General features: G+C 38.6%; 1 protein-coding gene across 7 annotated transcripts in view; it reads left to right on the forward strand.

Annotated features, from left to right (window-relative positions):
• ppip5k2 (diphosphoinositol pentakisphosphate kinase 2) overlaps window positions 1–24,985 on the forward strand; it is a 44,225-nt gene extending 19,240 nt beyond the window's left edge. Inside the window, exons 9-31 of one of the 7 annotated variants that reach the window (XM_053644889.1) lie at window positions 165–286; window positions 1,210–1,311; window positions 2,054–2,140; window positions 2,416–2,491; window positions 2,607–2,716; window positions 2,992–3,077; window positions 3,203–3,328; window positions 3,748–3,869; window positions 4,342–4,524; window positions 4,987–5,128; window positions 5,220–5,443; window positions 5,954–6,081; window positions 6,905–7,019; window positions 7,176–7,283; window positions 7,379–7,495; window positions 8,485–8,655; window positions 9,823–9,996; window positions 12,749–12,821; window positions 14,919–15,038; window positions 17,466–17,528; window positions 22,774–22,917; window positions 23,055–23,169; window positions 23,790–24,985. In XM_053644889.1, coding sequence (XP_053500864.1) covers window positions 165–286; window positions 1,210–1,311; window positions 2,054–2,140; window positions 2,416–2,491; window positions 2,607–2,716; window positions 2,992–3,077; window positions 3,203–3,328; window positions 3,748–3,869; window positions 4,342–4,524; window positions 4,987–5,128; window positions 5,220–5,443; window positions 5,954–6,081; window positions 6,905–7,019; window positions 7,176–7,283; window positions 7,379–7,495; window positions 8,485–8,655; window positions 9,823–9,996; window positions 12,749–12,821; window positions 14,919–15,038; window positions 17,466–17,528; window positions 22,774–22,917; window positions 23,055–23,169; window positions 23,790–24,237 — 3,156 coding nt within the window. In that variant the 3' untranslated portion in view covers window positions 24,238–24,985. The remainder of the gene's footprint in view (window positions 1–164; window positions 287–1,209; window positions 1,312–2,053; window positions 2,141–2,415; window positions 2,492–2,606; window positions 2,717–2,991; window positions 3,078–3,202; window positions 3,329–3,747; window positions 3,870–4,341; window positions 4,525–4,986; window positions 5,129–5,219; window positions 5,444–5,953; window positions 6,082–6,904; window positions 7,020–7,175; window positions 7,284–7,378; window positions 7,496–8,484; window positions 8,656–9,822; window positions 9,997–12,748; window positions 12,822–14,918; window positions 15,039–17,465; window positions 17,529–22,773; window positions 22,918–23,054; window positions 23,170–23,789) is intronic. The other 6 variants (XM_053644882.1, XM_053644884.1, XM_053644886.1 and 3 more) reach the window with 6 other exon arrangements.
• Window positions 24,986–26,397: the final 1,412 nt, after the last annotated feature.

Below are 26,397 nucleotides of genomic sequence, written 5' to 3' on the forward strand. Positions count from 1 at the left end.
AATAATTGAATGAATTTTACATAAAGCTTGTACAGAACCGTATTTTAAAGGACAATATTGCCTGGGAAAATGTCACTCAATGTCACTGAACCTACCTTGACTAGTCGCCCTTGTGGTACTATAAACAGTGATGTTCTCACTCTTTTTGTTTTCTTTATTGACAGCAAACAGTGTGTGGGTTTGACCTTCTTCGTGCTAACGGCCAATCATACGTCTGTGACGTGAATGGCTTCAGCTTTGTGAAGAATTCCATGAAATATTATGATGACTGTGCAAAAATTCTGGGGTATGTAACATTTTTATGCAGCATATCTTTTTTTCCCCCTTCATTATGTCCACTATGTGGTGAGCTGAGGAATTTCTCTCTCTGTCTCTCTCTCTCTCTCTCTCTCTCAGTCATAAAACAGTACTATCTAATGAGTGAATGCTGTGTTCGTGTAGACAGTTAACCTGGCTTGTACTGTATATCAAACACGACAGCAAAGAAAAGGCCTTTTGCTTTCTTTCTCTCTCTGTACAGAGCACTCCATGGAACTCTAATTGTTTTCAATGAAGCCACAGGGTGCTGGTTTTAAGTAACATCTTATTTAAGTTCGCTGATGTTAGAGTCTGCAGGGGGCTGATACAGGTTTATTAGCTTTTGCCTTCCAACTCGTTAATGTTTGGACCTTGTACACCAGGCGAAATCTTTTCTAATTTGTAAACACTGACCCTAAACTGTGAACGGTCCCTAGCTCTGTATGGGTCCCGTACATGCTGTTTTTTTCTATCTCTAAGATCATTTACACCTCTGACCTGAGGCAGGGCTCACACGTAGTTAGAGGTAATTAAAATAATCTAGAGGCTCACGCTAGCTAACTCTCGCTTGAAAGATATACGATAATCACAGACAAGAATTAGAAAAAAACATTTGGTGCTGATGCACCGAATTTCATTCAGTACAAACATTACATCAGACTTGTATGCCATTTTAATCAGATCCTGGCTGCAATTAGGTAAGGTTAATGAGGGTCAGATCTGTGATGGGTTTCTGAACTAATCAGGTGTGAAGCCATGAAATCTGGGGCAGGCCACTACAATTAGCTCATCCAAAGAACAGTTGGATAATTATATATTGTACCTCAAATACGCTCTCACGATTTTCTGAACAGTATGAATAGTTCACACGAATACAAGGATTTGCCATGTAATCTCTCTCTGTTTTCTCAGGAATATCATCATGCGAGAGCTAGCGCCTCAGTTCCAGATTCCATGGTCCATCCCTCTGGAAGCAGAAGACATTCCCATAGTTCCCACCACCTCCGGGACAATGTACGTCCTTTATTGACAATTGATTATTAACTGTTATACTAGGGTACTGTTGAATTCTCAAATCTTGTGGTCAGAAAGTTTGATTGACATTTCCGGCAGTAATTCAGGCTGCAAGACCAATCATAGAGTTATATTAACGAGCTTGTTCTACCATTATATAGTTTCTATAATAAAAGCTATATAGTAACAGCTTCTATAGCAGATATTTTTCTGGTTGTATGATTACGCTTTAGCATATTATGGAAGAAGCCTCCAGTGTCAGGTCTTTGTGATCGCTAGAAATAAAACAGTTGTACAGAAAAGTCTAAGGACTGAGACTTTGTGCTTTGCGCTCTGACTTTGTGCTCTGTAACTGTAACAAGCCAAGCAAGATTTTACCTGTCTTATTAAAGTCCAGAGAAAGTGACAGAACAACTATTTTTAGCTGCTATAGTGTGAACGATAACAGGAACTAACTTGTTTTGAGGACATGTTCCTCAACATTAACATTTAACGGATAAAAAGTATGAACTGTTGTTTTTTTTAAAATATGCTATCATCAACAAATTGCTGTTGGATTGAAACACTTTAGGATTTTCTGGAAAATGATAAACCACCCTGTCATGTTTTATTCCTTACTTAACTGTTGCCAAGTATATTAAAAGCAGTGTTGTATTTTTTATTTTTACCTTGCTCTGCTATAAACACCACAAGTTCTGGGTTGTTTTATTTCTTTATAACTTCTGTATGTCATGTTTAATAGGATGGAGCTGAGGTGTGTGATTGCTGTGATCCGACATGGAGACAGAACTCCCAAGCAGAAGATGAAAATGGAGGTTCGACATCAAAGGTACTGCACTGCTTGTGCTCTGTGTTTATCTCCTTAAGCTCTGTTTTGAATCATCATCATCGACCAAGAACTATAAAATTCACTGATGCAGTACAGGTCCTGTTTCTTGCTGTAATCCTCAAGTGCATGCTGAGATTGTTGGAGCTGATGTTACGTTTGCTGCTTATTCTCAGCGAGTGCAATTTTTCAGAATTGAAAAATAACTCCCCCGTACTGCTATGGAGTGAAATGGTTCAAGCTACTTGTACATGGGTCATTGTGTGTGTCTCTTTCAGATTCTTTGACCTCTTTGAAAAATACGAAGGGTATAAAAGTGGAAAGCTGAAACTAAAAAAGCCAAAGCAACTTCAGGTAAAGACGTTTTCATTGATTACTTTTAATGAAAGGTTCCATTATCAGGTTGCATATGGATATCTATATTGCCTGACGCAGTTTATGAATATTACTTCATGTTTTATCACAACAGGAAGTTTTAGACATCGCCAGACAGCTGTTGGTTGAACTAGGGCAGAATAATGATACGGAAATTGAAGAAAGCAAAGCCAAACTTGAGCAGCTGAAAACGGTCCTTGAGATGTAAGTGGAGTTCTCCATAACCATGATTGGCCTCTTTGAGCTGTGGACCAAATGTGGTGCTTGAACTTGGGTTGGTCTTTAACCTGACACAGATCCTTTCCTGGTGCTTAAACATCCTTACAGCTGGTTACTATGGTTACGTAATGATTTGTGATTACTTCTGGACTCGATTACTGGAAACACGACTATAGTATGCGCGCGTGTGTGTGTGTGTGTGCGTGTATGTATGTGTGTGTATATATAAAACCAACACAAGTTCCCCTGTCTCGTTTCAGGTATGGCCATTTTTCAGGTATTAATCGCAAGGTCCAATTAACATATCTCCCGCACGGCTGCCCAAAAACATCTAGTGAAGAGGAAGGTAAGACTTTTCTGTATTGCCCATAATTTCATGTATACATAAACTTATTTGAGTGTGTCAAATGGATGTCGGTGTCTTCTAATATTTTAGCAATTCTCACAACTGTGTATGTATATGTGTTTCAGATGTTCGGAGGGATGACCCATCCTTACTACTGGTGCTGAAATGGGGTGGGGAGTTGACTCCAGCAGGCAGGGTACAAGCAGAGGAACTGGGTCGAGCTTTTAGGTGCATGTACCCTGGTGGACAAGGTACATCTACAGGAAAACCACAACATGTCTCACTTCTCTAATACTTACTATATAACCTCTTCCTTTGGCTAAAAGATAAATTAATGTTTGAGGGAAAACAGCTTCTCCAAAGGGTTTGCAAGTAGACTGTTGTGAAATAAACCAATGGAGTAATCCCAGTGCCTCAAACACAGCTGATTAAACAGGCAGTCTGCTGAATCTCTGCTTCATTGCTGTAAGCATATTAAGCAATTCCCTGTCTTTCTGTCAAGTGTTCTGTGAGCAGATTTCTTTTTTACTTTAACACGTTTCCTTTTCCATTGCCCAAGTTTTATCTAAAGCTCTTTCTGCAATTTTCAGAGCTGCATTAGATTGACCAGTTATGCTTCTTCAAAGGATTGTCTTTGTTCAGAATAAAAATGTGGCTGCATATCCCTCAGGTGACTACGCAGGTTTTCCTGGCTGTGGCCTGTTGCGTCTGCACAGCACATATCGACATGACCTGAAGATCTACGCTTCTGATGAGGGCCGGGTTCAGATGACTGCAGCCGCTTTTGCCAAGGTACTGTAGCACTGTTGGACACAGAGGAGTGCTTGAAAATACACCTCTTACCTCTTCACCAAACAGGTTGAATGTGACATTACAGTTTAACTGCAAAAGCTGCAGTGAGGGCAAACAACCTCCTCAGAATTAAAGCAATATTTAAAATTTTTATTACTGCTAATAATTTATCTAATCTAGGATGGTAAGACAAATGAAAACCATAAAGTTTTCAAATTGCACCATAAAGTAGAATTTTTAGAGGAGTTTGGACATTCATTAAGAGCTGGAACACTTGCATTGAATGAAAATAGGATTATGTAGAAAAACTATACACTTTTGTGACCCCTATTTGCAATAAACAATGCAACAAAAAAGGTAAGTAAGCTTTAAATTTGACTCACTCATAGATCATAAGCTAGGCTATGGACTGGTAAGAGCATTGTGCTTTTTTGATGTCGCTCACATCCACAAATTATTTTTGTTTCTGCAGGGTCTCTTGGCACTGGAGGGTGAGCTGACCCCTATCCTGGTGCAGATGGTGAAAAGTGCCAACATGAACGGTCTGCTGGACAGCGACAGCGACTCTTTGAGCAGCTGCCAACAGCGAGTTAAAGCTCGACTCCACGAGATCCTGCAGAAAGACAGAGACTTCACTCCCGAAGACTATGAAAAGGTTTGGGACTGTTTCAAAATGACAGGCGTTTTAAACAGAGTAGGTAGAAGGTAGCATTTTTCACCAAGCAAGACAGTCAAAGCTTAAAGTGGGTTTTTTTTGTTGAGAAAACAGCACAGTGATTTGTGAGCTCCAAGGACATATTTGCCCTGGAGCTTTAGTTTGGTGAAGGTTTTTGTTTGTTTTTTAAAAAAATAAAAAATTCAGTGTTTTTTTCACTGGTGTAGCTGCAGCACAACCTTGAGAAAGTACATTTTACTTCTCTTTATTCTCTGTAATGTAGTTGACTTCATTGATTTGTCAAAATTCAGTTCTCTGTATTTTCAATCATTCTGTATTTGTACTTTTCCGAACTGATACTACTTCTCAACCTTTTAAAAATATTTTTTCTATCCCTATTTCAAACCACTCATTGCCCTGTTTGCATTTAAAATTTTTTTTGTGTAATTCTTCTTTTGATAGCTGGCTCCCACTACGAGTACATCACTAGTGAAGTCCATGCAGATGATCAAGAACCCAGTAAAGACGTGCGATAAAGTTTATTCCCTCATCCAAAACCTTACGCTGCAGATCAGACAGAGGATGGAGGACCCCAAGTCAGCAGGTACAAAGCCAGAACAACAAGGGAAAAGAAAGCTTTCAGTTCTCATCCAGCTAGTGCTATAGCTCTGTCTCTCTCACTCTTTCTCATGCAGACATCCAGCTGTACCACAGCGAGACTCTGGAGCTGATGCTGCGTCGCTGGTCCAAACTGGAGAAGGACTTCAAGATGAAAAATGGACGCTACAACATCAGTAAGATCCCAGACATCTACGACTGCATCAAATACGACGTGCAGCACAACAGCTCGCTTAAGCTGGATAACACCATGGAGATCTACAGGCTGTCTAAAGCGCTGGCTGACATCGTCATTCCACAGGTTAGGTGAACATGTCATAGGTGATACCTGTGCATGACGGAGTTACGCACTAATACGAGCCATTTTTAAAATGCTGTTTTTATATTTCGACCACACTAGATTTTCTTAGTTGTAATAGGTATAATAGTTTGTTTCTCAAAAGATTCCCATCTACAGTAAAACTCGAAAATGACTTCATCACTTGTATACTATATAAAGCAGTCCAGCAAGAAAGTAAAATACTTCATCCAGAAAACAGCATCTTGCAATTTCGGACATCACATGACGATTATATACATTTTAAAAAGCTTCGTTTCCTCCTACAATATGAAAACAACCTTTTTCAGATTAGGCTAATTTGGAGTGTTTTGTTTACTTTTGAAATGGTCGAAAATGCCATCGTAATAATTTAAATAAGAAAATAAATACATTTTTGAAATTAGCTATGTTTATATATGGACTAGGCCCAAAGTAATGAGGTGGGATCTGTTTAGTTAGTACTGCAGTAGAACTGTAAATTCTTTTTGCTAGGAATATGGTATTGCTCAAGCTGAGAAACTGGACATTGCCAAAGGCTACTGCACACCGCTGATTCGCAAAATCCGCTCCGACCTCCAGAGAACGCAGGATGATGACACAGTCAACAAACTTCACCCAGTGTAAGCTATAGCCGGGGTGTACTTATTTTCTTTACTCATTTTAAAGGATTTAAAAAAGGTATATATGGGTTCTTGTTCAAGCATGGAAGCGCAAAGAGCTCTGAGCATTATCAAAAAAAAATTGGAGACAATATTGAATATATTAGTCATTTGGATCTTGTGCAATATTGGCACGAGTAAAAACAAATGTTGCTCACATGTACTACCAGTCAAAAGTTTGGAGACAGTTGACTGAAATGTTTCTCATAAAAATATCATTGTGCCAACATGTTCATTTCTTTCATTAGAAAACTAACATTTTATTTACAAAAAATATTTTTTTTAAACGGATGACTTGGAGCGAAATATTCCGAAAAGCAGCCAATAAGAGTCCGGCGTAGGTGGGAACTCCTTTAATACTGTTTAAAAAGCATCTCAGGGAAATTCCTCAAGAAATCAGTTGAGAAAATGCCAAGAATACATGTCTGGAAATTCTAGGCAAAAAGGGAGTCTATTTTGAAGATGCTAAAATATTAAATTACTTTGATTTATTTTGGATTTTTTTTTATCACAACATAATTCCCATAGTTCCATTTGTTATTATTCCAGATTTTTGATGACTTTATTATTATTGTAAAATGTGGGGGGAAAAATAAAATAATGAATGAGTGTCTAAACTTTTGACTGGTAGTGTAAAGTATAACATTTCCAGTTGGATTTGTTTAGTCAAATGCATTGATTTTTTAAATTGATTGATTCATTTGATAGACTGAACGATTGTACACAAAGAACCGTTCAAGTTTTTCTGTCAGAGTGTCTCTGAGTCACTGCGGTCTGTTTTCAGTTATTCCAGAGGAGTCATGTCTCCGGAGCGTCACGTCCGCACCAGGCTCTACTTTACCAGTGAGAGTCATGTGCACTCTCTCCTCTCCATCCTACGCTATGGAGCTCTCTGTGATGTAAGCCATCTTATACTACCATCTCCATGAATGTACTTTTCTCTACGAGCTTTACACTATACCTTGTGAACATAAAAGCCAGTTATGTTTCAGACCTATGTTTAGTTTTGCTATTTTCATTTTCATGTCAGCTGCTTGTGGTGAATGTTTTTGCAGGAGACCAAAGATGAGCAGTGGAAGAGGGCCATGGACTACATGAGAGTGGTCAGTGAGCTTAACTACATGACCCAGATTGTGATCATGCTGTATGAGGATCCCAATAAGGTAACGCTGCAGTCCGCATGCTTTCATGAGGCCAGCGTGGAGCTCCTGCTTTGGGTGATGTTATGTTTTACATAATGGCTGCTGTGTCATTTCAGGATCCATCTTCAGAGGAGCGTTTTCATGTGGAACTGCATTTCAGTCCAGGAGCAAAAGGCTGTGAAGAGGACAAAAACCTGCCATCAGGATTTGGCTACAGACCAGCATCCAGAGAGGTTAGATACAACTGACTGACAGCTTGATGCTTTCAGTCTGGCTGAGTCTGCAAACAATGCAGCAACTGAGCTGTTAAAACATTCCAGCTCTGGCTTTCATGTGATGTAATGTGGCTAAAAAAAAAAAAAAAGGTTTCAAAGAGATCAAGCAAAGAAATTTTAGAGCTCACACATAGCTTCTGTATTCAGGATGAAACACTTCTGGTACTGTGCAGTTGATTATATCATCACATTAAATTTTACAGTTACATTTTATATAGTGCTTTTCTAGACACTCAAAGTGCTTTACACTGGGGGGGTCTCCTCAACCACCACCTGTGTGTAGCATCCACCTAGATGATATGACGGCAGCCATAGTGCCTCCCACCACACACCTGCTATTAGTGGAGAGGAGAAGAGAGTGATGTAGCCAATTCAGGGATGGAGATTATTAGGGGGCCATGATAGATAAGGGAAATGGGGGAATTTCGCCAGGACACCGGGGTTATACCCCTACTCTTTACAAGAAGTGTCCTGTGATTTTTAATGACCACAGAGAGTCAGGACCTCGGTCTAGGGTCTCATCCAAAAGACGGTGCTGTTTTTACAGTATAGTGTCTCCGTCACTATACTGGGGCATTAGGCCCCACACAGACCTCAGAGTGAGCGCCCCCTGCTGGCCTCACTAATACCACTTCCAGCACCAACCTTAGTTTTCCCCAGGAGGTCTACCATCCAGGTACTGGCCAGGCTCAACCCTGCTTAGCTTCAGTGGGACACCAGGTGAGAACTGAAGGTTGATGTGGCTCTGGCAAATGCCATTAAATGCCTTAATTGAACCGAAACACCAAAACATGCAGTACTCTCACTTAAACTCAATTATTTAACATGTATCTTCATATTTGTAAATCATATACAGAGTACTTCCAAAAGGGATGAATAAGTCTGTGTAGATGACCGATAAAGTGGCTTAATGTTGCAGCCATAACCTTGTGACACTTTGGTCTCAGAACGAAGGCCCCAAAAAGAAGTTGCAGAACGACAGCGACGAGGAGCCGAGTAATTTAAAGCGGGACGAGCCAGATCGAGCCCTCGTCATGTTCCGACCCATGGTGTCCGACCCCATCTACATTCACAGGAAGTCTCCTCTTCCACGATCCAAAAAGATCGGCTCTGTAGAAGTAAGTGCTGTTTGACTCGTTCGATTTCTGAGTTTGTCTTTCCGTACTTTTATTTATTTATTTCGTCTGTTGAAACTTTTCAGGTGATCTTCAGTTGTAATGGATTTAACAGTGCTTGCGCGAATCATGATTTTACTGAAAACGTATGTGTTGTGTTAAATTGTTGGGTGTACTGGTAAAATGATTTGTCTGATAAATAATGTTTTATGCCGAGTGCATATTTTTTGTGAAATTACCTTACAGTTTTTTTCTGTAATGTTAGTCGTAATATGTAAGAATACATTTCGGAATAGTGCCTCTGTGCATCAAATGCTGTTTTATCTGCTGTTTTTTTTTTTAAGAGTTTTATATATTTATTACACTCTCTGCAATGTGTACACGTCATGTAAGCACGGTCCTTTTGCTGCTAATATCCTGAAAGGTTAGAAGGCCAGGCTATAACCAAAGTGATGCTATACTGTCTGAACAGCGTGCTATCACGTGAACAAAAACCTATTCTGTCTGCAAAGAAACACAAAATAGGACTGTTGAATGCTGTAGCATGTTTTCTTTTAATTAGAAAAAGGTAAAAATCATAGAAAATAATTTTGAATGATTGCGTATTGATAAATTGTATTATTACTCAAACTGAGAGGTCACTGCTGTGTGTTACAACTAAAATAATGTAGTGTATGTTGTATGCCTTAAAGGAAGTTGTAGTACTAGCTAAGTCTTCTATTTTAAGTTCAGGGTATAATTGTCATTTTTGTAAGGTGGTGATCTGTGTTTTTTGTGTTTCTGTATCTGACTTATGATTAAGCTCTCGTTCTAATAATATATAGATTTTAGAAATTACTAACAACTGAGGACTAGGATCCAAACCAGTTATGATTATTGATTGGCAAATGTACCGTTTGTTAACTGTCAGTATTTTTTCTGCCCAGTTAAACTTTTATTTATTCCTTTGTTTATTTTTTTTTTGTTGTTGTCTTTTTAGTCCCCATTGCAGACAGACTTTATCAAGACCTCTTCTGGCAAAGTATGAGTGCAACGTGTTTTCTGTTTTGTTCGTTTGTTTTTTTCCATACAGAACAAAGGGCGTATGTTGTGAATGTTGATGGGACTCGTAGCTAGACTGTTGTTAACGTTGCATGACTGTGCTGTTTCTGCCCCCTCTCTCACTTCCAGGAAGAAAGCCCCCTGAGTGTGTCTAGCCCTGAGTCTATTGGTACCTGGATACATTACACCTGTGGTGTTGGTACTGGGCGTCGAAGACGCAGATCAGGGGACCAAATAACTTCCTCCCCTGTCTCCCCCAAATCACTGGCTTTCACATCCAGTATTTTTGGCTCATGGCAACAGGTTTTTACAAATTTAATTCATTCTTCACAATCGCTAACTCCTTGTTCATGCGCACCAGAGAAACCTGGCGGCAGTCAGCAAGGACATCTAATCAGCAGATCAATCAAAAGAGAGTTCTTTTTTTTTTTTTTTCTTAAACCATTTTTTCTTTTTCTTTTTGCCTTTTTTTCATTCCATCTAAAGAGGAATTCAAGAGAAGGGAGGCCTTACTTGTGGCGCCTGAATAACCAACTTCTAAGACTCATTCCGTTTCATGAACTCCTATAGTGTCGACTAACAGCGGAAGATTTGGAGTCAAAGTTGCATGTTTATAATTTTGTTCCCCTTGTTCTCCCTCCCCTCTCCCATCATGTGTGGTGCAACACCGAAACCTGGCTTGTTTAGTCATTTGAATTGTTGCCTGCAGGTCATTGCCACAGATCATCCATCTCGCTGTACAGTTGACCCTGAAGCCTCTGGTCCTTCAGTCTAATGCACTCAGTTCTAATGCTTGAAACAAGTCTTGCATTGTCATGGCCACATGCATTTTGAGGTTTTTTTTTTTTTTTTTTTTTTTAAAAAGGTGTGACTATTTTGTGAAATGGTTTATGTTTGCTTTGCTGTAACATGTTTTCCCATTAGCGTCCTTTCTTAACAGTGCTTTTAAAGGCAACCCTAGAGTGCCACCTTATCTGCAACATTCTCCTGTTTGTTGGCGCGTCAGCCTTTTCTATATTTGGCTTCTGCTCTCTGCTTCCTCCTAGAGCAGTTACATTCTGCTGAGGCACTGTGGAAGAAAACCCGTATTGAGTTTTGTGATTATCCACCGTAGAGGCATATTTATCTTGGTAGCTCTTTTCATTCATCTGCTGATTCTCATTAGTTGTCCTTTGCAACCTGCTCCATTTCAGTGTCCAAGAATTTTCTTCCCTTCCTTTGGGTTTCAGTAAGATTTGTGGTTTTTAATCTTTTGGTTGGATGTTTTCCTCCCCCCTCCAGTCTCCCAGCTCTTGCCTTTTCCAAAGCTGAAGTCCATCACTGCTTTGGCACGTTTATTGCTTTTTTGTTACTCTCCTGCACCAGGAGATATGTAGCAATATCCTAATACTTTTCCTATCATTATTGTCCAAGGAAAATAAGAATATGACTGAAGAAGTAGGGCGTGTGGAGCTCATGTCACATCATCCTTCCACAATGCACTTTGGGTTTTTACATCCCCATCTTGTGAGAAATAGAGTATGACAAATGTGACAACTCTACATTCTTTATGTTTCGGTCTTGGGCTTTATTATTAGTAGTGTGTAGTTTGGGTTTTGTGTAAATGGTTGTTATGATCATCTGTAATATGTGTATATGTGGGCTATAAATCATGATTGTCTTCTGTAAAGTTTTGCATAACTTTTGCATAACGTCTTTTTAACGTGTGACACTTTCCGTTTGAAAACAACAAGTACCACATAGCATTGTAATAAAATATATTAATAGCTGTAGTCAATAATACCTGTATAATATAATAATAATAATAATAATAATAATAATCAGTCCATACAGGATGTCAGTTTTTCTTGGGGATTTATTTATTTATTTATTTATTTTTGCAACTTGTAGAGTTTTTTGTGCTTTTTTGCAGAAAACTACTTGAATTGGTGAAATTTCAGTTGCACAAAAATGTTTTTCACGGTTTTTCCACAGTGACACCTTTCACAGTGACAGCTTTTAGCTGTACTCCTTCGATGCACATGAATCGAAGGGGGCTTTGGCTAAATGCACGTTGTGATGATGTCACATGTCTTGGCCAAAATCTGCGGTAATTTTGAAAAATTGCAAGCTCCTGCAAATATTGCAGTGTTTCCTTGATTTTGCATTAATTTCTGCGATCACAAAATCGCAAACTCCTGAAGGGACTGAATAATAATACTAATTTATTACTATTATTATTATTGTTGTTGTTATTGACATTATTATTATTATTATTATTAGTAGTAGTAGTAGTAGTAGAAGAAATATATTAAATAAGCTAAAATATCTAAGAACAGTGAATAAATCAGAATAAATAATTATATTTTAATCTGAATTTATGGAAGTTTATCATTACAGTTAAGCAGATTTAAGGTTTTTGTTTACTGCTCAGAGGTTTCTCTGAGCTTCAGGTAAGCCATGGCAGGTGTAAGTGCAGCTTGATAGCCCTCCATTTTGTCTTCTTTCCACCATCCCACCTCCAGCTGTCATTTTTCCAGTCCCTTGGATCCTGTACTCGCTTCTCTCCTATTTCCCCTGTCCGATCAGAGAGGATCCAGCCATTCCAAGCCTTGGTTTTGCACGAAACAGAACAACAGAAACATAAAACCTCCCCCTCCTTCCTTTTTTTTTTTCTTTTCTTTTTTCAACCACAGGTGCCTATTTGGTTCGAGTTGTGCCGTGTTGATTTGTGGAATCTCTGCAAACTGTTGCCATGTCTATCATCATTCCCCTCTGCATCTCCGATCTCACCTTTGTCTCGTGCTTCATCCTGTATCTCAATATCTTGAATGTCTCGCACGGAATGGACTCTCTGGCCATGGGGATGTTGCACGATCCCATTTCATTTCCATCTTGTCTTTCTGTTGTCCTCGTTGCCTGTACTAACATTTGTATTGCGGCCTATTAACACCTGTCTATCTGGAAAAGCCCTATTTCTTACATACCAAAGGTTTCAGGGTGTCTAGAGTCTGTTATCTCCTTTCCGTTTGTTAGTTTGATTGGACGGCTAATGTTTGTTTTTGGGGTCTCTCAGGTTCTTTCGGAGAACAACAGTCACGCAAGGCCAGGCAGGCTACACACAGATCAGAAGCTCACCACTGGAATAGGTAAGCTGTGTCTTTTCACTATAAAAAAACAAAACAATCCAGTACCTTGAAGTAGTCAGTTACTTAAACGTCTTAAATATGATGCTCTAAATGTGCTTTGCTATTAAAGTAATACATTGTTATTTATTTCTTCTGGCTTAATGTCGTGTATTGTGTGATCGTCATATTGTTGTTCATGTCATGTTTCCTCAAGAAATAATAAGTGAAGCCATGGAGTAATATTGTGTCTTTCCATTTCAACCCTTCGCTCTGTGTCATGGCTTTGTGCCTCTTCTGGCACCTTTAGAGTGCCTCCTTTATGCAGGCTGCTCTCTGCTGATCCTCTGGCACCCAATGATTAATTACTAAAGGTGTGATGTGGAATTTAACGTAATAATCCAAATTGGCATAATCTGAATCTGAACATCCTTCTAGATCAAGATTTTTGCCACACAACTGTCTAAAACAGTGCTGACTCAGTTTCTCTCATACATGCTGGTAATGTCCTTTGTGTATGTTTATTGCCTAAGAGGCAGCGGTGAAATTGAAGTTTTGGTGGAGGGCAAGTCAACTCTTCAGTTTTGCCTTCTGTTGAAATGGCTCAGTTTCAGGCTGTGAGAGCAGGACATGACCTCAGCCTCCTGTAGATAACAAGAAGTGCGTTCTTGCTTTACATTATTAAACATTTATTGTTTTAGGAAGAGTCCAGCTCATTCACATTTACCTGCATTAGGAGGATATGTTTTAACCCTTGTGTTCCGTTTTCTTCTTAGCAATGAATGTACTGTTTATGGTTATATTGAATTTGGGCAGCTGAGACCGGTAATAATATTTGAAATGAGTAACCTTGAATACATCAACATTTTAGGGGAGGAGTTAAAAAAAAAAAAACAATCACGAAAACATTTCTCCTGCCTGCGGATACACAGCTGGTGTCCACTGATATTTTACCACTTTTTGTAATCTGTTTTATTCTCATTGAACATTGCCTGTGTAATATAAATATGTAGGGGGTATTGTAGAAAAGTAAATTAGTCTTTTTCCACATCTAGAAAATGAGCCAAGCACATTAAGTTTTATGTTGGGGAGGGGAAAAAATCCAAAAGCCAGTATGGTTCCAGTTTAAGCAAAAATTTAAAATGGGTCATTTTGGCTCAGACTGGGGTTCACAGTGGCTTAGTGGTTAGCACATTTGCCTCGCACCTCTCGGGTTGGGGGTTCAATTCCCGCCTCCACCCTGTGTATGCGGAGTTTGCATGTTCTCCCCATGCTTCAGGGGTTTCTTCCCTGGGATAGTCTCCAGGCTCCCTGCGACCATGTGTAGGATAAGCGGTACAGAAAATGGATGGATGGAAGGATGGATTTTGACTGAACACAAGGGTTAAATAATAATAATCTCTAGAGATAAATGGAAAATTATCCAAAATGGCAGTTCTGGCACAAGAGGAAAAAAAGCTACATTTTGACAAAAAAAAAAGTAAAGTATGAAATCTGACACTTTACTGAGGCAGTATGAAAAAATGTTATTGTAAGCCAAACAGTAAATTAGTAGAACACAATTAAATGATTTTAGATAACGACAATAATGTTTTTATTATCGTCAGCTCATTTTAGTCCTGTTGAAAGGACTGAATTTTCATTGAGGCAAAATAAATCAATAAAAAAAAAATCTTTATTTTTCAGCCCAGTATGTCCTGAATTTTGGTTTTGGCTAGGAATGTTCATTGTAGTGCATCACTCTCTTTTACGTGTATTCTAGGAGATGTTCATAGCAGTCTTACTGTCTATACATTCTAAGGGAGTATTTAATTTTTTTGTAAGATATTGCTAGGTTTTGTGATTTAAACTATGTAGTATTGTCAGTATTTTTCTATATCAGTACAAAAATGATGCTTTGTGCTGATGATGAATACAAATTATAGTAAGCACAACTGTTCAGCGTAAACCTGTTTGTTGTGAGCAAGGCAAACGACATTACTGTCATTATGGGATGTTTTCAATGAGGCTGCACAAGTCTTTCTGTGGCAAGAATCTCCTAGACGTGCATGCTGCATGCGTTGCAAGGTGTGGCTCCTGGAACACACGACTGCTGTATGTATCTTCTCTAACTCCCATCAGGGTCTCATTGTGCTGGCCTGTTTAGCACCATGGTGCTGGGAGGCTCCTCCAGCGCCCCTAACCTACAAGATTATGCTCGCACACACCGTAAAAAGCTGACCTCTTCTGCCTTCTTAGATGGTATGTGCAAACATGCGCACACATCTTTGTTTAAAAAAAAAAAAAAAAAAAAAAAAAAAGTAGATGAACCCTCATCCCCTCTTGTAAGGAATCCTGGAAGCTCCCTTTTTTCGTGTTGTGTTCAAGACCTTATTGTGTATTTATTTTTGTTGTTGTTGTTTTTTTTGTTTTTTTTAAATATTAGTTGTGTTTTTGTGATTTCGTTGGAATTTTTATTTATTTGTTCATCGATGTTATTCATTCTTTTAAATTGTATAACCACGTTAAATATAATGTAGTACAATTCAGACGTAAACATGTTTACTTAGATCTGTACTAAACTCATAAGAGTAGTAATTTAGCTTTCAGTACTTCACTTGACAAATTCTACATGATGTACATTTATTTTATTTAGCAGATTCTTATATCAAAAAGTGACCTAAAACTGAGACGGGATGCATTTTCAAATACCCAGCTTAGCAGTTGAGAGCTAAAGGTCACACCAAAAGATATCTCCAAAAAGTAAAGCCAGAATGACAGACCTTTTTTGTCCTAATTTTGAAGGTCATGAGAACAGTATTACCGAGTTGAGTTAAATAACAAGCTACTGTGTTGAGGCCTAGTTACTGTATATTCTAATTTGTATTAGGAGTACAAATACACATTTGCACTAGGAGTTAGTGTTATCTGTAGATTAAAGTGTTTGCATTGATATTACTGGGAAAGAGAGGCTGCACCAAAGTGTGTGTGTGTGTGTGTGTGTGTGTGTGTGTGTGTGTGTGTGGTAAGTGGTAGCTCAGTGGCTAGGACATTGGACATCAGTGAGTTAGGATAAGGGCATCTGTCAAATGCCATAAATGTAAATGTGTTACGGCAGATATTTAAATAATTTTTATCTTTATAGCATTCTTGACAGTAAAGACTACATCTTGATTTTGGATTTTGTCTCATAAGTTGGTCCTGATCTTGTGGTTATTGCAAAAGTTTACTGCTCAGTTACCTGTTCTTGTTATGGCATTATACACTATAACACACACATTATCTCTTTATATACATACTCAGCATGTCTAATTTGTGGATCTTGTCATTAAGATGACTTTGGAATTGGATTAAAAAAGCACACATTGACTGTGTTTACATGGACAGCAGTAATTGAATTATTGACCTTATTCTGAATAAGACAATATTCTGATTAAGGTGTTTACATGAGTCGCTTTTAGAATACTCCTTTCATGTTCCTGTTTTACATGTTATAGAACATAGTTCGAGTAACGGCACACGTCATTACGTCCTCGCGCCACGCCGTCCGACGTCCCTCCAGAATTTCATGTATCAACATACCGTTCGTTTTCGTTATGGGACGTATACAGTTTTGGGTGTTTTTATTTTTAATTTTTACGAAAGCTTCAAGTACGGTTAATTATTTGTCATGTGCAATAGACGCGCAAATAGACGACTTTTTGAAGCCGTGGGCTGCGTCCCAAACCGCGTACTTGCATACTATTTAGTAGCCGAGATACATGTATTCCGCCTACTATATAGTAGGTAAGTACGCGGTTTGGTACGCAGCCGTGCGCTCTTGTTTGCGGTCAAACGGTTGAGCACTGCCGTGTGTGATCGTATCCTGTCTCAAAATGCGGTGAAAACTCCCACACGACGTTAATAGTGTGAATAAGGTGGTTATATGTCTGAAATACACTTCGATAATGCGACTAAAACAGGAATACTCCACATGTCTTAATTCGATTTGTGTTTACTTCAAGTATGACTTTAATCGGATTATGGTAATAAAAAATTGTTGTTTACATGGTAGTTTCCTAATCAGAGTATTGTCTTAATCGGGTTAATATCGGATTATTGTTGTCCATGTAAACTTACTGACTGTGGTGTTTGGATTTTTAACCCTTGTCTTGTCTGTTCATGTATTTGGCCAGTGGAAATAGTATTTGTGTAGAGGTACCTCGAAATCCAGGCTTATTTCCTTCCTTTTCTTTGGACTGTGGAATTGAATTGCCACATTTCTGTCTAGACAAATGAATAATAAGCTGTAAATAAAACGAAGGGCTTAAATATCAGTAAAGAGATAAGATGGATAAGGGCGGATGGATAAGTCTGACATGGTTTGGGTGGAATTTGTATTCATGACACCATCCATGGGATACATGGGTATTCTTTTCTAAATGCTCCACATGTACATACACATGGACCCTCATAACATCCGGCTGCTATTTTGAAAAGCTGATAACCAAAGTGATTGGGACAGTATCAAATTTTTTCACAGCAATCTGCCTGACAGAATCCCAACACGTCTAACTCACTAAAACGAACACTCCTCTTATTTCCTTCCCTTTCTCTCCTGCATGTCCTGTTGCTTTTTTCCTGCCCTTTTCTAAGCCCTTTTTCTGTTAGCTGTTGTACATTTCAGGTACCTGTGTTTCTCTTTCTCAGAGGCCACGCGTGGTTGTGCTGTTAAAAGATTTTCTATCTCATTTGCGCGACACCCAACCAATGGTATGTTTGCTTTTGTTAATTCCCAGTACATCCTCCTTCCCATCATCCCCATTATTTTGTTCTGGATATAGACTTCTTTCAATTCCTCCACTAACTCCAGAGCAGTGCACATGGAATGCAGCCATGACCTTTTCTGGCTAAAATGCTTGTCCAGAACTTCAGAGACCATGTGATTTTTTTCAGTCCCTTTCACTCAGTTCTCCTAAATGTGAGCCGGCCTGGGAAAACTTGTCAGATGTTGCTGTGGCTGAATTCTGGAAAATGGCCAAAAAAATCGTATTTTGACCAAACTGGAGTCGTTAATTTATTTTTCTAACCTTCCTGTCAGGTAATGAGCCAGTTTAACAAACTGTCTAAAATCTTGCATAGCCAAATGGACATTAAACCCAATCTATTCAGTTTATAATCAGGTACCAACTCTCAAAATCTCTCCGATGCTCCTCCACCATCACATCATCAAAACAGAGAAGAGCGCTTACATGCTCTGTACAGATGAGACCACAGCATGTTTAAATGAGCTATTAATAAGACATTAATAAAAAGGAAATTAAACCAACAGAACTGAGTGAATGAATCAGCAATTGTGTCAGCACCAGCATTAGCATGAAGAGACAACAATGAGATGCATGTTTAAATGTTGCAAGTAACTTTTATCTCAGATGATGAGACCGAGCCTGATGGGGATGATGCTGATTTGTAAACTTATCTTTTTTTTTTTTTTTTTTTAAATTGTCAGTAGTGGTGTTTTTCCATTAGTCAGTTAGGTTATAAATGTGGAGGCAGGCAGCACATCTTTCTGTGGACTCAAAATAAAATATTTAAATGACATTTAAGTGACATTAAAATGCTAGACTTTGTGGTTGAGGTGCATACAAAAGATACAGAAAGCCTGTAGTTTGAGAACTATATGTAGAATAAAATCTGAAAATTTGACCAGGTGAAGTTTTCCCAGGCCACCACACATACAGTGCCCTCCAGTAATATTGGCACCCTTGGTAAATATGAGCAAAGAAGCCTGTGAAATATTATCTTTATTGTTGAACCTTTTGAACTTTTGTTTTAAAAAAATCACAAAAATATTCTGCTGTCATGGATATCAAACAATTGCAAACACAACACAGGTTTATCAAAAAAATATTGTTAAATATAGGTGTGCAACAATTATTGGCACCCTTTTAGTCAATACTTTGTGTTATCTCCCTTTGCCAAGATAACAGCTCTGAGTCTTCTCCTATAATGCCTGATGAGGTTGGAGAATACATGGCAAGGGATCTGAGACCGTTCCTCCATACAGAATCCATCCAGGTACTTGAAATTTTGAGGTCCATGCTGGTGGATTCTCCTCTTCAGTTCACCCAACAGGTTTTCTATGGGTTTCAAGTCAGGAACATTTTTGTGTTGATTTTGATGTATGTTTCGGATCATTGTCCTGCTGGAAGATCCGACCAGGGCCCATTATAAGCTTTCTGGCACAGCCAGTCAGGTTTTCATTTAATATCTGTTGATATTTGATAGTGCATGATGCCATGTATCCTAACAAAATGTCCAGGTCCTCTGGCAGAAAACCACCTCTGGTGTTTATTGCCAAAAAGCTCTATTTTGGTTTCATCTGACCGTAGAACTCGATCCGATTTGAAGTTCCAGTAGTGTCTGGCAAACTGAAGACGCTTGAGTTTGTTTTTGGATGAGAGTAGAGGCTTTTTTCTGAAAACTCATCACCCTTGTGATGTTGTAGGTGATTTCAGATTGTAGTTTTGGAGACTTTCTGACCCCAAATGATAAATGGTGTGCACTTATATCACTTTAACTTTAGCAGTTCTACAAAGCACTTTACACTGTGATATTACACTGAAGATATTTTTTGAGAAGCCTATGTTGTTTGCAATTGTTTGATATCCATGAGAGCAGAGTATTTTTGTGATTTTTTTTTTTTAAACAAAAGATCAAAAGGTTAAACAATAAAGACAATTTTTCACAGCCTTCTTTGCTCATATTTACCAAGGGTGCCAATATTAGTGGAGGGCACTGTATTTTATCTAGTTGAAAATGGCTCAAACTTCTTGTTTATTTGGAGCAGTCATTAAACATGATACTATGTGATTTTAAATTTGTGGAAGTTGAATAATCCAGTGTTATGTCACTCGAATAGAAATGAACTCATTTTGTCGGTCAGTATTTCCTAGATATATAGCATGTGTGAGGCCGTTGTTGAAGGGTGACGCTTTCTGCTTCTATTGATATAGTAACATAGGTGTGTGTGTACATATTTGTGTGTGTGTGTGTGTGTGTGTGTGTGTGTCACTTTGATATGCAGTTATCCAATCAGCCAGCAATCGCCTGCAATTGGCTGTTTAGATAATTGCATAAATGTGCAGGTGTACAGGTGTTCCTAATAAAGTGAACAGTGAGTGTATGTAGCCCTGGCTTTGGTTTATAATTTCTGCATTATTCTGCAATATTAAATCTCAACACACCAGAAGAAAAAAGTGACAAATAAACTCCGATTGTAGATCATAAGTAGGCATAATTGAGCAAGTTTAGCATTTATTAAATGTCCTTTGTGATTGTAGGTGTTTATACAGTTCTAGAAATTTGTGTATTTTGGGAATATCACTTTTATTCTTTTTTTGTTTGTTTGTTGTTGTTTTGTTTGTTTTTAATCTGCTTTTCTAAATGGGTCAGTGTTTCCCAGTATGTTCTGTGGTAAGTGTTAATTATGTTTAATTTACCCATTTGCATATTGTTTGATGTTTATTGTTTTTTGGTTCAGATTCTTGACGTCTTGTAGAAGTCAGCTCCCTTATTTTTGGGTTTTAGTCAAAAAAGTTTTGACATTTACCAAATTCCCGACCCATTTGTTCATGTTTTGTAGCAGTAGTGTAACATTTGTGTGCTTTAGCAACACATTTATCCTGTTTTATTTCACCATTAAAGTTCTGATAAACATTCCATCATGTACATCTTAGGTGAGTGATTAAACATTTAATTGTATATACAGTTACACTCGTTACGCAAAAGTCTACAGTGATGTCAACAGTTCTCCAAATTTTAAGTAACTGATTTAACATGAAATCCCCAAACAGTATGGTGCTATAAATACATTAAAAGTGCAAGATTACATTTAGCAAAAACTGTCATGCTGTCAGTTTTACTTGTGCTTTCTATAAATAACTTTTAATTAAAAACTTTAACTTTTATTAAAAAGGCATTTTATATTCAAAATACATTTCAGTCAGATGTCTTCAGATGTTTCTATATTAGATTTGTAACATTTGCTGTATATGAACCACCATCAATATATTCCAATAAATGCAGTGCCCTTGGTCTGTTATAAAGATGAATCGGGTAAAACAGGTCTATTTTAGTCATTTGCGTGAAACTGGGTGTTTTTTTTTTTTCATGCCTACCAGCAAAAAGTTTGATCATTCCCACCCACTGTCACAGACACTCTTGACCAATCCCAGCTGCTTTTGCAGACACTCCTGACCAATCCCACCCTTCCTGAAAATACTCTTGAGCAATCCCACACGCTCTTGCAGACACTCTTGTCCAATGCTGTCCGCTCCCACAGATACCCTTGCACAATCCTCCCCACTCCCATAGTCACTCCTGCCCAGTCCCACCCACTCCCGCAGACACACTTAACTGAACCCAACTGAACCCTTCTCTCACAGTAACTCTTGTCCTATCCCATCTGGTCCCACAGAAAGTTTGACCAATCCCACCCACTCTCGCAGATACCCTATGACCAGTAGCTATGTTTCCATCCAAGTTGTGAATTTAACTTATGTGAAAAATTGGAGTATTGCATAAAACATTTGCGAATAAATCCATCCCATGTGTTCAAGAGAATAAAATCACCTCTTCCTGGGAAACTAGCGCAATTATACCAAATCATTTCGATGACCGACTTTGGCTCATGCATTTCAGAATGACAAAAACAACACTTGAGATACTGTGCAACGAGATTGGTCCGCTGGTTAGTCCAGTTATGCCGACCCACCGCACTCCAGTTTACTTTTCTGAGCCAGTTATCAAATTTGTTGAGGCAGAGTCACAGGACTTTTTTTTTAAGCGGATAGAGGAATTGATTCTGTAAATGTGTTTCCATTGTAATGCACATTTTGGAGATTTTATTCGCATCAGGTGTTTCCTTCCAGCATTTGTTTTATGCGATATCCCAAAATGATAACACAGCAAACGTCACTCGCTCCTGCAGTTATTTTTGTTTGTACCTTCCCATGATATTTTCTAACGAGCTTGGCTTACTATAAACAAGCCATTTAAACTTCACCCTGGTAAACACGTGGTAAACACCCTGTCATGTCCAATAGGCTCCCGTGTTAATCACTGTGACCTGTTTGTCCCGAAAGATTTTAATCTGACTGTCTGCTTTGCCACTTTTTGTTGGTCCAGATGCACACTTGTAGTCTATCTTACAATAGTGAGCGGTCATAAAATGGCATAATAATCTAAATGAGCATTTCTGGAAGGCATCAGGTAGTTTGGTCTGGGAGTAACTACAATGTTCTTATTTTTTTTAAAAATTTAAACAGATTTTTCTTTTTTTTTTTAAAGGCCTTTTGCATATTTCAACAAAGATACTCCAGCTCCTGCAGTTGTGGACCGATATATTCACTGATAAAACGAGCTTAATTTACGGATATTGTGATGTCTTATTGGTGTAGGTGTTGGCGTAAATTTAGTTGCAAAGAAAAAGGAACTATCATTGTGATCCATATCGATGAAAAAATCGTGATGTGAATCTGTACTTGTTTTGTTACCCCTATCTTGGTGCCTTTTTAATGATAGGTATATGAACTTAGGCCTAAATATTTGCTTTAAGCATAATTAATCACATTTGGACGGATAGTTTGCTTCTAAGATTATTGATTTAATCAAGACTCAAATGGTGTACTATATAGTATCTGAGATTTAAAAAAAAAAAAGAAAAAAGTGCATGTAAGGTAAGTAGACCATCATTCTCACTCTGTCGCATCATCCTGGCTGATGATGTTGTGGTAGGTAGAGCTTCTAGTGAGTTGTACTCTGTGTGAGCCATCTGCTTCCATTCTGCCCGCCTCAAACTCACGTTTGATGGTGCTGTTGCTCTGTCATTCTCTAAGGAACTGGAACTCCATATTTGTGTGTGTGTGTGCCTGGATGTGCTGAATGCTTATGCTCACTTCAGCTTAACTGCCAGCGTTAGGAACGCTTAATAAGTGTCTGTTGTATTTCATTTAAGGCTTTGAGTTATACTCCATGGTTCCCTCCATCTGCCCGCTGGAGACCCTCCACAACTCACTGTCCCTTAAACAAGTCGACGACTTCCTCGCCTCTATTGCCACCTCTCATGATTCCCTGCTGGAAATGTCCTTGTGCTCACCAGGTAAAGGAAGGACAATATGCAACCCTATGTATATCTTTTAAAAATGTTATGAATAAGGTTGTTTTGAAAATGCTTTTGCTTTTGAGATTCCTATTTTACCACCGTTTTAAATTCTGTGTTCGTTGTTTGTCACTCAGCTGCTCAAGGAAAGAAAGTTCCTTTAAACACGTACACTCCTGCAAAAGTTTTACCGTGTCCTTTCACTCAGGCTGTGGGAAAGAGGTCACCAGAGCGCACATATTCATCAGGCATGTATGAATAATAATAATTAATAGGCACGATGGACAACAAAAATGCTAATATAGTTACAGCTAAGCACCCAACTCTTTCTGATGTAAATTCTGATTTGAATTTCTGAGCATAACAAAAACCCATTTTGTTTCTGAGATATATTGGGAGAAGTAAGGATATTTACAGTCACAGGTCCTATCGTCAGGCTGGCCAAGGCCAAAATAACCAACAAACACCACAATAAATGTATAGAAAGAATACCTTTCTGCTGCCTTACCTGCTTCTGGGATGATGATGATGTAGCAGGACCCCAGAAGTAATGTGGCAGTATCTGGACACACACGGACACACACACACACACACACACACACACACACACACACACACACAGAAAAATGTTGGAGCATAATATATTCTTTGGGGTTTTTTTAAATGCTAAAAAAATTGTGCTTGAATCATTGTGGCAATGGTGAACTCGTATTTAATGAGGTGAGAAGGCAGTCAGCTTGTATAATACAGTACAATGCAAGTATTGCACATGTGGTGTGTGTGCTTGTGTATGCATGTATGGTCTGCTCATTATTAATGTTATTAATGAAGGAGGCCAGTAATTCTGTATGTAATTTATTCTTCCCAGCCAGCGGAAGCTCTCCGTCCAGAGCGGCCCGATCGAGCAGAGCCGACGCTGTTCAGCACGTTGCCGCTGGAGACAAAGCGTTACAGCAGAGCACACCTCCGCGGTGTAGAGAGCGCAACATACCCGCTAAACCCAACACTGCAGAACACACTTCCATTAGCATCCTGGTCTCCTCTCCCCCAACATCCTGTAAAGCTCAACTCAACTCAACCTACCAGGAGGACAGTCTATCCACCCACACTCAAGCCTGGACAGGATGCTGTAGAGTCTCATCACAACTCACCCGTCCTCACATAAGTGTCACTAAAGCACATCAGGCATCGTTCAGTGACAGTCATGTCCATATCACGCCAAAACAAACCAACTCGGAGGAAACTCAGAGTGGAGCCGTACACGTGCACAAGCTTACCAAGCAGACTGTTCAAGAAGAGCACCATGAAGGCAAAATGTAGCCATGTTCTCCAACACCAGTAATGCAAAACTCGTCAACGACTGTGTTAAAAGACCACAAAATTATGCTTGATTCCACGAAACCGACCAAACCTTGAATTTCACTGAAACAGTGATAAGATAGCACCATCACTTAATGATTCCTGACTGAGAGAAAACTTATTTTAACAGTAGTTTAGCGGTAGTACAATCTGACCTTTTAAACACACTCGTCTATTCGATACTATCGCAGACATGACTGATTTACCATGTAGTATGATCTCGACTGTACTCTCCTGAAGAATTTATTTCTCATATCTTGTATATTTGAATGTAAACCAGATGTGTACGCTCATATTAGATCCATTTCATCCTAGTCTATTTTGAATTCATCCTGATCATTAACTAAACAACACCTTTTGAATATTATCACGATCGAAAGTAAAATGTAATGAAACGAAAAGTTCTATTTTTCACATATCGTTGGTTACCAAAAATGTGCATTTTATTTTTCCTTCTCATTAAGCTGTAGATGAAATGTCTGCCTTAAGGTAATTGTTGTGAAAGGTATTTTTCACCAGTGTATTCCATGCAAACCAAACATGATTGTAAATGTATACATATATATGTATGTATATTGGGAATAAACCTCAGTGGAACCCCTGTTATATGTATGTATTGATAATCTTCTGTATGTAAATGTGAAATTTAGAAACAAATATAGATTTCATGATAATTGTATATTAAATAAACATGGTAATCTTTTCAGTATTTTATGTGCTCTTATAGCTGTTGTTAAAGCAGCTTTTACCATTTGAAATATGATTAAACTGGACCAACAAAATGTTTTTATGTGATTGAAAATGAATGTCAGGGTTTTCCCAGATGCTCGGCACACCAGGATGAATTATTTAACGTTCTTGATTGTGATGCAACAGAACATATGGATTGGGAAATGCTTACCTAAGTGGCTGTTATTGTTTTATTTAACACCTCAACTATAAATTCTTTCCACGTTTTAACTGATAGATTTGGTTAAAGTCTCTAGCAGAACAAGATATAACTTGTAATATATGTAAGGTAGGATTCAGTGAGAGCAGCGCTTTAGTCCATTCAGCTCTGTAACCTCCTCATCCAAACAGATCAGCTGTGTGTTTAACTTCCATGCTAATACTGCCGTCAGTGTTATCTTGTTTGTCATAGATTACTACCTGATAGAGAACTAACTTATCCAAGTCTTTGCCCTAACTCAGCGTAACTGCCTGGTATAGTTACATTGCATACAGGAACTTTGAGCTCAGTGTGCGTGTCTCCATTACTTCTATGTTGGCTTTCTCATTAATATGGCGTTAAACATTGTTGGAAAATGGTGAGTGAGAAAAGAAGCACCAACCAACAAATTAGCACCAGAATTGCAAAGCAAATCACAAATATACAAACTCAAATTTTATTTAGATTTGATTTTATTTTATTTGGGGGGGGAGGCAGTGGTGGCTTGACAGTTAAGGATCTGAGTTACTGATTGGAAGGTCAGGGGTTCAAGCCCCAGCACTGCCAAGCTGCCCCTTGAGCAAGGCACTTAACCCTCTCTGCTCCAGGGCTGACCCTGCGCTCTGACCCCAGCCTTCTAACATGCTGGGGTATGCGAAGAAAAAATAATTTCACTTTGCTGTAATGTATATGTGACCAGTAAAGACTCATTATCAGTACATCATTGTTGTTTGTCACAGACACAACCATACACAGTACGACGTGCAGTGAAATGCTTTTTTACGACCGTCTGTGACATAAAATAGAATTTACATAGTCCAGAATTTACTTGTATATAGTTAGAAAAAGGAAAGGCATTTAAAAAGTATAAAAAAGAAAAATATATAACTGCTATAAAGATGGGTGGCAATAACAGTCTGACAGTAATTGGTATAAAGTGCAGATGTGTGCAGTTATATTAAGCTGAGGTAGTTGTCTTGAAATTGCCCACATTTATAAATACAGGATAAAGTGGTTACTGACGATTAATGAATAGAAGATGTATTAAGGAATGTAGCGGATGTGGGTGTTGTGAAAGCAAGTCTCTAGTCTTTGTTGTTGTCCCGGTTGAGGCCCTGTGGGAAGAAACCCCCCATCCTCTCTATGTTGGCCTTCAGGGAGCGGAAACACCTCCCTGACTGCAGCAGAGAGAA

The sequence above is a fragment of the Ictalurus furcatus genome, chromosome 16 (genome assembly GCF_023375685.1).
Source record: "Ictalurus furcatus strain D&B chromosome 16, Billie_1.0, whole genome shotgun sequence".
Taxonomy (NCBI): domain Eukaryota; kingdom Metazoa; phylum Chordata; class Actinopteri; order Siluriformes; family Ictaluridae; genus Ictalurus; species Ictalurus furcatus.